This window comes from Dermacentor silvarum, chromosome 2 (genome assembly GCF_013339745.2).
Source record: "Dermacentor silvarum isolate Dsil-2018 chromosome 2, BIME_Dsil_1.4, whole genome shotgun sequence".
NCBI classification, from domain to species: Eukaryota; Metazoa; Arthropoda; class Arachnida; order Ixodida; family Ixodidae; genus Dermacentor; species Dermacentor silvarum.
This window is the reverse complement of record NC_051155.1, coordinates 251,249,185-251,262,573: the sequence shown is the minus strand read 5'-3', so window position 1 is coordinate 251,262,573 and position 13,389 is coordinate 251,249,185. Positions and strand designations below refer to the sequence as shown.

The following is a 13,389-nucleotide window of genomic DNA, read 5'->3' as shown; positions in this document are numbered from 1 at the left end:
TTAAGCTACAACACATGACGATCAGCGGTAAACCTAGCTGCAGCGTTCGATGAACAAGCAATAATGAAGGCCGCCTCTGTGTATCAACGATAACAAGGCTTTCCGAATTGTATAGAGCTTTGTCTCTCAAGAACATGAATGACTCCAGTTCCCAAGCAGTCTTGGGCTCACCAAGTGTCCCGGAGTCAGCGTCATCCCTCTTTCATTTAGTGTATTAGCGTTCCGTCTGAAAGAAATCCTAAATAAGCGCCGAAATAAATGAGCTAGAAAACAATTAACTCGTGACACAAATACATTCTTACCCGCTGACCGGTTTACCGTGCCACATATACCCAACGGCGCTTATTCGACCTCCAGGTGCTGCTTGCTCTCTCCACGTCTGCTTTTGATTAGCTCCATTCTGCACAGCTGTGAGGTCCGAATCCTACTACTACCTCTGCCAGTTTTCCCTATATGGCGGGCTAGTTTCAGTTGTATAGGATCGAAAACTTCGAATCCCTTCATCGCCTCTATTGCAGACGCGTTTCTGGGGAGCGGCATGGCTCATTGTGCGTGAAGGTGGATCTTCATTATAAGTGCCTTCAATTTCCCTATAATTTCTCTGCTTCGTTGCCCCGTCTTTAATACGTTAGCAAACTGGATGCTACTCTGGTTAATCTCCCTGCCTTCTTTTCTTCTCTTTCTCTCTCTCTCTGAGGAATCCCCAGTTCCCGTTTTGAAACACCTTCGGGAGAATATGGGAAGAACAGCGCGGACAGAACTTTTTTGCTGCGATCTCAGTGCTCCAAAGTGTTTGATCAAAAACGATGACCAGAAACTGTTTCTATCCTGTTCACTGAGCATTTCAACTTTCATCGCTCCTTCGTAATTAATTTAACACAGCGAGGAAAAGGAAACAATTGCACGAAAAAGCCCTACCCAAATGTTATACTCAGGCCTCTCGCCTCCGAGAAAAAAAAAAAAAAGTCATAGCGCAATCTTTAAGTGCGTAACGTGGTTGACCCCACCGTACGCACAAAAAAACCAATCAGGATGTATCTTCCCACGTACAAGAGCAGCTTGCAATTGTGTAATCTGGAAGAGTCTACTAATGGCAGTGGTAATAGCTGAAGCGCCAATTCGCTTCTCTCGCGGTTTAGAATCGTTCCGTGCCAGCAACCACGGCGTACACAAATTAACGAGTAACCATGCAGAGTGCCGAGAGCTCCTGCTCACAGATGAGTTCGTTCATTATCGAGTGTTAGTAAGACAGGTGACAAGTAGAGAAAGGCAATGGCAGTGAACCCATTATCTGCCACAACCACGACAGGTACTATCGACCAAAAATGTTTACGGACCAAGGGATCGGACAAAAAGCTGAATATCTACGCAGCCTCAAAATGCAGCCTGGTATTCCCATTTCCAGCCTCTACTGTTATATGCGAACAACATTGTGATGTACGGTTTTACCGGCTACTTTTAAAGGCTGCTCGGATATTTCGCATTTTCTGACATCCCGTGGTCCGTAAACTTTTTTGGTCAATAGTACGTACTTCCTCGCAAATGTGTGCGCATCTTCGTTAATGTCGCGGCGGGCTGAAGCCTCTCTGCCGAGTAAATTGAGCACTGGACGAGTTTTTCCAGTGTGCAACGTCTCTCTAACTTAGTTTCCCAGTATTTGAGCCACTACGATGGAAAAGCGCGAAAAATAAAAGATAAAATACACGAGATAGACGCAGGAGGATAGCGAAATGTTATTACTCCCGAAGGACAGAGAAACGCAAGCTGTGAACACCTATTTTAGCACGCCTCCGTGACCTTGGGCGTATAACAAGTGCGGCAATATACTGCGACGGCCGTGCCGTTCGGCACGGTCGTAACTTGAGCCCGCGGTGGTCGCCGGCTGTACGGTCAAACGACGGAGACCTCCTGCGGTCATTTGCTTCCCACGGGAAGAGCGTAGGCGCAAATTGCCCCTGCCCGCTTCAACGGCGGCGTCCGCAACGTCCGCGTGCAGTCGTCAAAAGCGTTGTCCTTGATTGCTTTTCGGGACCGTACTGCACAGACTTCGGAGGCGCCGGAAGCCGCGGAACAAGCGCAGGCGCCGTAATAAAGCCAGGAGGAACCGCATGCATGCGGGCAGCCTTCGATCTCGTGCCAAGCAGGCGTCTTGCAGCATGATGCATCAACACCGTCTGAGACAGCTGTGGTAATTAAAGACCCTTGATAGACGCGCCTTCTGTCGGGGGAAGACGGCTTTCTTTAGTAGTAATGGCGATGATGCCAGATTTCAGTGCTTGTCGAGATGATATACAGCCCCGACCGCACTTATCTAAAGTTCTTGAGTCTTGCACTACGGAATGCGCGCTGGCAACCTCTACCGTTGTCTTGTAGGACTGAGGTATAGCTTCCTGAAAATCAAGGAGCGAAATAGAGCAGTCACTGTTGCAGCGTGTGCACGGGAGAGTGTTTCAGGCATTCAGTTACACGTTAACTTAGCCACAGTAATCAAGACGAAACCGCTCTCGCACTCTTGACATGGCCATCACTAGCACCCCCACCTTATTCGAAATGTATGAAGCCCTGAGTAGACGCTTGTACACGCGAGCCATGAAGCCTCGATGACGCGCGTGTCAACTGTCAGGAGCCAAGCTGCTGTCAACTTTCCCTACCGCTGCATCTCAAGAACAAACCTGAGAACGTTCCTGATTGCCTAGCAACCAGCCATTCCCGGGAAAGGCAACAAGAAGGCGCGCCGCACGTCATATGCACACGTACATCCAGGAAGTGTCCCGTGTTGGGCATGCGCTACCGGGCCCCTCTGTCTCAAGTTGCGTAGCAAAGAGACATGCACGTTTATAAAAGTGGACAGCTCGAGTGGACAGAAAAACGAGTCTCGCTTCGCAAGAACTCACACGGCAGGCGCTTATAAGCGTGAGACTTTGCCCAATGTCCATAGAGTGAAAGATAGATAAGTCGTAAGGGAAAGTAGGGAGGTTAACCAGGTCAAACGTTCCGCAGTCAATATGCGGTCAGCTTGAGCGCTCGAAATCTCCACATCATCTGCGACCGACACTCATCTCGCAAGCCGGTGCGAAGCTTGCCGAACACGTGCTTTGAGAGCACGGGAGCATTTCTGCAGCTACCACCTGAAACAAGCTGTATGTACGACAACCGGCCACGAAAGACTGTGCGCTTAATTCGTTATGTGGCTCAAACACGCCATCTGTAATCACGACCGGAGTCGTGCATTTGGGTCAACATTATATATTCCGCACTGAAAGCTTCAGCAGCTGAACGTATCCCACGGGCGACTCAAACAAGCACCGACGCGCATGTCTTTGGCACCTTCGAGAGATGCCATCTTAACGACCACACACATGACAGGAACACGCGCCCGTGTCCTTGTTTCGCAGGTTTGTATGCCACACCGTTGGGTCGATAGGCGCATAATGCAGCACTAATCGCGCACGCAACCGCGCAGCAGCCTTGAAGCAAGTCTAATAGCGATATTGCTTGGCACAGACCCGAGTAGAGGACACGGAGGAGGAGAAGAAACTTCTCTTGTCTATCGGACACGGTCGCCCCGCGACTGGTTCACTGCCTCGTCATCCATATCATTACTACCTCGACATCTGAACCGATACTAAAAGAAGGCATGCATGATCACAATAAAAAGCGCAAATGCATATTTCACTCTTCTTTTCATCAGACTTTCTCCGCATGACTTAGCGAAGCATGCAGTTGGTGAGAAGGTCAAAATAACAAACGAAAACTCATACTCCGTGCGTATGAGATCGCAGGGCTGGTCAGGCCCGGTCAGCTATAATTATAATTCGATGACTCGTGGCTGTTCTTAAGGCTCATTCACACTAGGCCGACACGACACCGATTTTGGTCTGCCGACTGTAGGCGACAGTGTTTTCCTTCCTTTAAACCGTTGGCCACAGCGTTTTCCGTCCTGTAAACTGCTGTCGCCAACAGTCGGCAGACCAAAATCGGTGTCGTGTCAGCCTAGTGTGAATGAGGAGCCTTTACAATGAGAAAACAGACAAGATGGCTAGCCAAAGAGATCGAGACATTTTTCGTCTCTTCGAAAGTCAAGTTGCCAGGGAAGCAGCAAGCTTCGAGACAGACAAAAGCAGGCACCGACTGACGAGTCACTATATACCACAGACTATACAGCGGGGGAGTGGCTCTCTCCTTGCCGACGGCGGAGGAGAAAATCACCGTTCTGTGCAACGTCAGCGGCGTTCTGCCGTGCCGGCCTGCTAAGCATGCGCAGCGGAGACACGCGAGTCATGGATGGCCGCAACCATCAGCGGGCAAGAAAGAAAAGAAGTGAGCGGAAATAGGGGTGAGAGGCAGGGTCCATCAGCAGCCCTCAGAGACACAGTAAGTGCTAGCGTTCAAGCTGCGCAGCCAAAACAAACAGCTGAACGAACGAATAATGTATACATGGCTTGCACGTGACGTCACGTCCGCCCGCGCCGCTGCGTCCGCGCCATGCCGGAGCACCGCGCGCGCCGCCTTCGCATCTGATCGCGTGCGCTTATGCGGTCTCACTGTGTTTTCTAAGCGGATTTCACCGCTCCTCGCGAGAAATGCCACCCGTTTACAGTAGGCCTGCGTTTAACGAGGCATTTTACGCAGGACTGATCGGTTCGGCGCGTGCACGATATCAAGAAAAAGTGAAACTGTGCGACGATGTGGACCCGTACACGTTGCGACTGAGTGCGGATACGACGATGGACGTTAGCGCTTTCCCCGAGGTCTCGCACGGATGCATTGTAAACTGCCTAGTTTTCTCTTCAAGCTTCGCGACACTGGAGGAAATGAAGGCTTATAAATCGCTTGAATCCCACAACTACTTCACAAGCGGTTGGGTGAAAACACTGTCGGCGAAGCGGCTGCAAGGAGAAAAGGTGCTCCTACTAGGGGATGTAGGCTGCAGCCCCTGTTTTCCATGCCGCATTTTGTTTATAACATTCAGAGGCATTCCCTGGTTAGTAAGTGGTGCGTGCTGGAGACACGCAAGATTGGAGCTTGGTGCAGAGAAGAAACGAACTGATACTGTCCATTTAACAATCACGCAAAAGCGGAGTTTATGTGCTAGGGTCTGAAAATTTTCAAACAGGATATGCAGCTTGCGCGAGTGTTTTGTGGCTGGGAGAATGATGTGCGTACTTTCCATGCTTTATTTGGATCGATATTTCGGCATTGTTTACATGTATGTTTTGATTTCAACAGTTTTCAACGGGCTGTCTGTGTGTGTGCGGTCGTCGTCACCGTCGTCGTAGCGGTTTTCGGGTGGCGTTGCGCCGACTCCAAAAGCTCTTGCCGGTGCAGCGGTCACCGCGTCGACTTCGGGAGTCGTTCGTTTAAACCATCGCCTTGCAGCACGCTCGTAGCGCGCAGTGCCTTCATTATTTGCTTTGTAGCCTAGCAAAAGCGTTGGCGCCCAGTCCGGGGTCGTTTCTTCACAGAGCTTGGACGGTCTTCCTACAAATGCAAACAAATTTGATTCTAGTGCAGCGTTAAGTGCGCATTATGTAATATTGCGCAGGCTTAGCTGTTACGAAGTGGGCGCCGCACACTCGAATGCTTGGGAGATCGCCCTTGAGATCAGCACGCTTGATACGCGCAAGCCACAGGCTGCGCCGCTTCGAGCTAGAGCTTTCGTTCGTTCGTCTTGCCATTCCACAACCTTCGGAAGCCGAAAAAGGTTCGTGTTTGCCGACTCCTTCCTCGAGCTGCTTTTACTGCGGTTGCAACACCCAACAACTGCGCAAATAGCCATTGCAAAACAGTGCCATTCGCATACGACTAACAGCGTGGTGCCATATGGTGGTGCTCCGGGTGCTCCGGTATGGCGGAAACCTAACCCAGCATTGGCGGAAGTGACGTCAGTGCAAGCCATGTATAGGAAAACACCGATAAAAATACAAAAGTGGCAAAGCCTTGCGTTTTCAAACAACCGGGGCCTCGGCACACCAAGCCGACGGGCAGCAGGCATTTTGCGCGGTGTTGTTCGATCACGGACCCCTTACCAAGGAAGCCCCCCCACAGCTAACGATTCCACAGCCTCGCCACTCGTGACTCGCTGGTCATTTAAACTCACCTTTATGGATTCGTCATTTCTTTCACGGCTGCGTGCGCACGAGACCGATTCCGTGTACAAAAGGCGCGTAAACTCCAAATTTCTATACAGAGCGCAACTTCGACTGCACCGCGCACATCTGCGAGATGCGAAATAATGATTTGCGTTTAGCTGAGCTTCATAAACTAATTTTCCGCATCACTCAATTAGCAACATAAATCTAATTTTACACGTTCGAAACAGTTATCCTTTTTATTCGTTTCAGGAAACTTTCACACGGTTCATCCGTATACTTAAAAGGGAGAGATTAACTTGTGTCACGAGTTATAATAGTATGAAGCAACCTATTTCTAGCGCGGTCGTCTTCAAGGGCAGAGTAAAGGCTGATCGTTGTAAGGACAAGAGCAAATGGAATATTAATGCGATTAGTATTATTTGGGAAATTCCCGCACTTTTCGATATGTTCGTAAGTATCTAACCTCTTTCACGCCAACTTGGGTCACTACATGTGTGACTGGGTACGTGCCACTTGGCCTATCCTCCAGAATTCTGGGCCCATCCTCCAGAATGGGCGTCTTTCACTGGGGAGGTTAATTTTGCCCACATGTGTGTGTGTGTGTGTGTGTGTGTGTGTGTGTGTGTGTGTGTGTGTGTGTGTGTGTGTGTGTGTGTGTGTGTGTGTGTGTGTGTGTGTGTGTGTGTGTGTGTGTGTGTGTGTGTGTGTGTGTGTGTGTGTGTGTGTGTGTTTTAGCATGCACCGAAGTAGACTAACAACACGAGTTTGTTTTGCATTCCGGTACCAGCGGAATGCAGCCGCTGACGAGCGGAAATTAGGCTTCAGTCACTTTACATGATATGACGAGCGCAAATTAAGACATGAACGTCAATGACGTTAAGCGAAGGCAGTCCAATTGAGTGCCAGTGTAGGGATGGTCTTTGTTTTGGATGCACAAAATTCCTCACAAAGTTACATTTCCTCGCGACCTTGACGTACAGCCAGTTTAGATGGAAAATGTGGTGGCTATGCAAGGAAGTATCCAATGCAGCTTTCGATTTGAGGAAGGATGCATTGGCTGTGAAGAAATTTCGCTTTCTCTCTCTCTTCGAAAACTTTTGCGCTTCGAGACATGCTATCCACCCGAAAATGCTCGTAAGGTCCACTATTTCAATTTTAAAAAGCTATGTGACTATCACTTTTCCAAAGCGAAACTCTCGACATACGCTGTTAATTTCACTAATTTATTCGTGAGACGGAGAGAAAGAAACACTTGCTCTTAAACAATCCTTGCCTTGAGTAGTTGTCGTTTTCCTTTCTCTCTCTCTTTCTATTTTTATTCGTCTGTTCTTGTGGTCAACGTCAGTTTAGACAGTAAACAGATGTCATCCGCGCATGTAAATTAATCAAGCTCGTTATTACTCTGCATTGGGTAACACATACATATAAACGTCAAATACAAGGAGCTTCAAGTACTACCTCGTAGATTGCTTTCGTGTATTATACGCTAAAAATTCCGGATCAGCGTTCGTCGGAGATGCTGAAATAGGAAGCCAAAGACGAACACACTTGATGAGGCGGACGCTTTCTTGGAAAGGGCGCTGCTCGTAAGCTGAGAGACCTTTCTTCGCCACGGCGAAGCGCGTGCGAGGGTTTCTACAGAGCAGTACGGCACCAAGGCGTGATTTATGGCATCGCATATCATGCATCTGTAATGCGTAATTTGCACCTTCGATGAGGAGGGGGGTTGTTGAAGCACTGAGCAAGGTGCGAGCAAAGGAGGTGACGATTGGAGCGACGCTCAAGTAGCACACGACGTGCACAATGGGACACCGTGAGCTTGGCGTGATTAAAATAGAGAAGGACAAATAATAATAGTAACAGTAATTATGATGGTGATTTTTCATCATCACACTGATGAAGGAAGCTGTAGGCAAAAGCTGCTCTTCGTAGAGGCAGCTTGACAAAGCCCACAGCTACCTGGGGGCCTTTGCAAATCTTGCCCAGAACGCCGAGCCTCCCTGCTTTGTCGCGCTGTCTGTCGTCCTCATTGTACGTATTTTTGCGCTGTTCGACTCCCTTCTAAACATGCGCCAAACAGGCCAGGTCTGCATTATGCTGAGCAGAACAGTGGCTGCGGTCATGCAGCTGCTTACGGTATGCCGCTGCAGTGCAGCTCCGCGGATGGCAGAACTGCCGTTAAATGTAAGGGTATACGCACGACTGCATAGAGCGTGTGCTGTTCTAAATTGTTTGTATACTATTCAGAAGCTGTCTGTGACAGCTCTTTGTCTGAAGCGGCCACAACATTGTGTAGAAAATCAAATTCTTGACACGAGATTACCTGAGCGATAGCTCGAGGAGTGTATTAATAGAACTACTCCAATAAAGTACGAGTACTTGGATGTCTGTTATTTGCAAACGAGGCGCCGTCATGCGGCTATCACAGCGCTGTCAGCGTAATGTGCCGTACAAGTATTGGAAAGCTATGTCAGCATTCTGTCGTAATACTGCGCCCTTCATTACGCACTCAATTTCAAGCAGGACGCCAGTCCCGCCACATTGTTTAGCCGTTTTCGAGTCGCTCAGAAGATATCAGTTACTAAAAATTGTACCTAACGTTGAAAACTTGGCCCATGGATCTTGCAACACATGCGTCCTCCGTGTCATCGGTGGCCTGCACCGGTACAAAATGCGAAAAAGAAGCACGCGATTTTCATAAGTCCATATATAATGAGACGCGCAAGACATTATGTTATTTCCCGTATAGAATTCAGTTTGCCAATTACCGCCGCTACAATTAGGATGTTGTGAAAATTAAAACTAGGTTCTTCACTTTAAATCGTGCTCATACGAGCAAAAGCAGGGAGACTCGGTAATATCTCAACCATTTGGAGACGGCCTAAAACATCGTGAGCACCATCGATAGTCTTGCTCGCGGTATGCGACCGGAAAAAAAAAAAAAAGAAAGAAAGAAAGAAAGAAAGAAAGAAAGAAAGAAAGAGGGTAAACACTCAGTGAGGGAGCGTTGTACGAACGCGTGTGCACGAAGAACGCTCACCTGTATCTCCTGTATGAGTTCAGTTTCGTCCAGGAGGACCACCTTGCAGTGGAAGGTCTTGGGTTTCTCGCCAAAACAGCACCTCATGGCGAAAGCACCGCGCTCACGGCGGCGTGTGGTCACTCGCCGGCAGAGAACAGGATCTTCGCGCGGCGGTCGTGTTGGCACTCCGAACGAGAAGATTCCCCCGGGCTCAGAAGCCCGTCAAGAATGCGACGACGCCTATTCCGAGGACGAACAGTGGAACTCTCTGGCGCGCGTCAAAATCCAGATTCAAGGCAGCAGTGGCAGCAGGAGATGCCGCGGAGCCGTCGGCGCTTCTTCTGACATGACTCCACGGCGCTTGCTCCAAGCAGCAGCTCCGAATCCAGGAGGGAGAGAAAAACGAGAACGACCGCGGAGACAATCAACCACTAGCCGGCCTGTGCGAACCTGTTGCACACCTTTCCTGAAGTGGTGCCTCGCTTCTGAGCGGCGGCGTTTGTCGGGAGGGACAACAGTCTTCTCCGCGGTCGCCCTTTCCCGCAATCGCCCCTCTCGCCTACTGCTGTTCGTTTTACCTTTCTTTTAACGACGCTACATACAGAGGATGCAGAAGGCTGCCATACCTGTTTTCAGAAGCACCGCGCACTACTCCGTAAATAACGCAAACCTGTAGACGTACTTTTAGTATCTGCGCCCCATGAAGCAAGTAAGGGGAAGTAGACAAATAATGCAAGTAGAGATGCAACGACGAAGCAGTTTAGTAGCGCTACCTAGTTATGTACGTTAGAAGCAAACCTTACTTTGTTGTAGCCTCAGAAACTGTAACAGCGCACCATGTAATAACGCAATCTTGGAGGCCACGTATTTTAAAGTCTCGGAAGTCATTTATGGATTTACGTCTCACATTAATGCCGCCAGTTGGCAGCACCTGCACCGTAGTATAAAGAGCGGTAATTTTGAATATTTCTGAAACACCACTCATAGAGAGAGAACCGCTAATTCTACTTATCATTTTGGCGCTGAGCCGTGCTCCCTCAAGGGCTGCAGAAGATAGCGCCAACCTTTCCCTTTCCCTCAAGAACCACTTATCATCATCATTCTGGACCAGAATGTTAACAAAATTAGCGGTTCTCTCAATGTGGGTGGTGCTTCTGAAACTGTAAAGGTTACAGGCTATGCTACAATGTGCTTACGAAAGATAAAATTCTCATCAGCGAAGCTCGAAATATTAACTATAACCAAAGGGGAACAACTTTCCCTTTCCCTTTTTTTCCAGCTTGCGGACTTCTTAACAATGTTCTCACTGTCTTAATTAGCACGCGTTTCGCCTCCGTCATTTATACCACTCTTTTGAAGACCTTTCTTCCAGCATCCTTTCAGCAACGTTGTGAGTCGTGCTGGACTTCGTAAAGCGTATTGTAAATACCTGAAGGATATCCATGGATATCTGTCCAGAATGGATATTCATCACCCAATAAATGGGCACTATAGTGTGAAACACTAAATCAGTTTACACTGATAAATACGCATTCTTTCAAAACTCTCGTTAATTTCGCCATAAAATAGGCTGGTTATTTGGAGAGAAAATGAGGATCAAAGTTATATTTTTTTTTCGCACCGACACCCCAACGCCGATGTGACGTCACGGATTTCAATTTATTTTTGCGTATTTGGACTGCGTTGGCTTAGTAAAAGGTCTCGAAACTTGCCATACTCAGTCCCTTGCCTCATTTAGAACACAATGTAGTCCATTTTTACAGATAAATAATAATTAGGCCCTAGTAGACGCGTCAAAATCCATGAAGTCACGGCAAGCTGTTGCGGGAACTTCAAGGCGGCGTCGCCACCCGCCTTTCCTTCTTACGCCTAGGTTCTGGCTTATACCGAGCGTATTCTCGCGGTAAGAGCGGTGTTGTTAGTATTGTAGAAGGGTAAGTTACTTGTACAGGTGAAATCAATTTTCTCTTTAGAGTCCCTTTAAATTCAATTACACGACATGCATGTTTTGAAACACTTCGAAGCCAACACAGCTTTACTTCGCTCACACTTATAGTTGAGCACCGCACATTTGTGCACTTTGGCCGCACGTATTTGTGCCGACGATGTGATAGTGAGTTTCGCCAGATAAGAAACGCCTAATTGGAACACCCTCCGCATCCGCCAGAGAAACCAATTCACCAGCCGAGCAAGCTGATTGCTCGCAAACGCCGATTTGTTCAAATTGTACGTTCTCAAGTGAGGGTGTTTGCTGTAAAAGTCAGTCCAGAAGCACACTTTCTTTCTTTTTCATGGTAGTTTTAATCGGAGGATATTAATTTTATAGCTTGTTGGATTGGTCGCATGGATTTTTCAATCAATCAATCAATTATTACTGCATCAATCCATATATTAGTGTAAACCACGCTGCTTTTCATCGAACTTCTGATCAGCCATCGGACGTCGAATCTGACCTGACGGGTCAAGTCCACTCACTATTTAAGCATGTATCACCGTATGTACAGTGCTCAGCGATTGAAACGCGATACTCGGGGCGCATGGCCCGGCCGGCGCTTTTTTGCGTTTCTAGTGAGCGCTGGGTGATCGCTGCCATAATGCATCGGTGTTCCCAGAGCCCAGCTAGCCCGCCGCGGTGGCGCTAAGAGCGCCGGAAGCCTCGGAAGTCATGTACTCCGAGTATTGCATTTGAATCGCTGCGCGCGTACCACGGCCGCTGGATAAAAACACAGAGCGGCCGTCACTGTACATTCCACAGCACTGTGTTCCAGAGTCGTTGCTGGTGGCAGCGTGAGAACAGCACTATTCGTGACGGACAACAGTCAAGTAATTTCGGATCCAACACATCTTGCGCCGAGCGATAAATTGATAATGATAACCTGATGATAACCTTATGAAAAACCGGCAAAAAGCGAAACAATGTACGCGCAACAATCAGTGGTGCAGCCAGATTTTTTTTTTTTTTCGAAAGGGGGGGGGGGGGGGGGAGTTACAATATACTGGTGACAATATACTGGCCGTCTTTCACTTCTACTGCGTTGTCCCCCACCCCCTGAAGTTTGCTCCCCGCAGGGAACCCGTCTAGTGTTCATGTGCCGCGCGCACATCAAGCACCCGATGATGATGATAATGATGATGATGATGATGATGATGATGATGATGATGATGATGATGATGATGATGATGATGATGATGATGATGATGATGATGAGAAGCCTTCATAATATGGCACATACCCACAGCGGGGGCACTGTAGCGGGGGATAGACCAAGATTCGGGGGGGGGGGGGGAGTTGAGCATTTCAGTTAGTGTGAAACTATCACAGTTTCACACATAAGCGTAACCAATAAATTTGGCTTTCAGAAAGTTGTAGCACGGTGCAAGACACTTTCTGAGCGCTTAAAATGCAGAATAATTAAGTCACTGCGAAAGGGTTAACTGTATAAATGCAGACGCAGACTATTTGAATCACGCGCCTCACCAGCAGCTACAGACTGCTGCAGACCAACCACGCGACACCGCGACCATTCCTTACGCAAAAAAAAGAAAAAGATACCACAAGTAAATTTTTGGTAAAATTTGGCCAAAATAAAATATTTACGTGTATTCTTTGCATAAATTCTTGGTGCCAAATTTATTTTGTTTTATGCTATATTTGTCGCGCAGGCAAGTTGCAGTTTGCCACACTGGGCTTAGCGGCTAGCGGTTGTTTCTTGCGTTGGTCACCGAGTTTCTGTTTGTGACGGTACAACTATACAACATCGCACCCCATTGTATTTACTGTTCCACGAAAATAAGGCTGGCGTGATCTCATGGCACGGCTCTGCGTAGAGAGCAAAAAGTAATCGCTGCTAATTGACGCCCCTGTCATATATCGCCATGAAGCTGGTATCTGGTGGCACAGACTTGCTCTTTGAGCAGTACAGCATCAAGCAAATCCATGAAATCGAGCAGAGCATTAGGTGAGCGATTTATCTTACTGCGTACTGACGATAAATTGGGGCAATGTCTAACATGTTTTATTCTTCGCAGGACTGAAATTGAAAAAAAGAAAGAAGATCTGCGGCAGATGGTTGGGTAAGTGCTACACGACTGTTGATGACCACTGCCTTTTCGCACCTCTGAACTGCCGTAGTGCATTCGGTTTGCTTTGTAGCCGGTCCGGATCGATTCAAAATATTGTTGTTTCGTTTGCTTTCTTAGGGAACGGTACAGAGATCTGATCGAGGCCGCCGACACCATCGGTCAAATGCAGCAAACGTCTGCGAATGTAAG

The 13,389-nt window shown here is 48.1% G+C and overlaps 2 protein-coding genes across 6 annotated transcripts in view; one reads left to right on the top strand and one right to left on the bottom strand.

Annotated features, from left to right (window-relative positions):
- Window positions 1-9,731, bottom strand: part of LOC119443145 (band 4.1-like protein 4) — a 132,835-nt gene extending 123,104 nt beyond the window's left edge. For all 3 annotated transcript variants that reach the window (XM_037708306.2, XM_037708304.2, XM_037708305.2), the window contains exon 1: window positions 9,136-9,731. In XM_037708306.2, coding sequence (XP_037564234.1) covers window positions 9,136-9,222 — 87 coding nt within the window. In that variant the 5' untranslated portion in view covers window positions 9,223-9,731. The remainder of the gene's footprint in view (window positions 1-9,135) is intronic.
- Window positions 9,732-12,814: 3,083 nt separating this feature from the next.
- Window positions 12,815-13,389, top strand: part of LOC119443144 (conserved oligomeric Golgi complex subunit 1-like) — a 91,374-nt gene continuing 90,799 nt past the window's right edge. For all 3 annotated transcript variants that reach the window (XM_049662593.1, XM_049662592.1, XM_037708302.2), the window contains exons 1-3: window positions 12,815-13,076; window positions 13,147-13,191; window positions 13,318-13,384. In XM_049662593.1, the coding sequence (XP_049518550.1) occupies window positions 12,994-13,076; window positions 13,147-13,191; window positions 13,318-13,384 (195 nt within the window). In that variant the 5' untranslated portion in view covers window positions 12,815-12,993. The remainder of the gene's footprint in view (window positions 13,077-13,146; window positions 13,192-13,317; window positions 13,385-13,389) is intronic.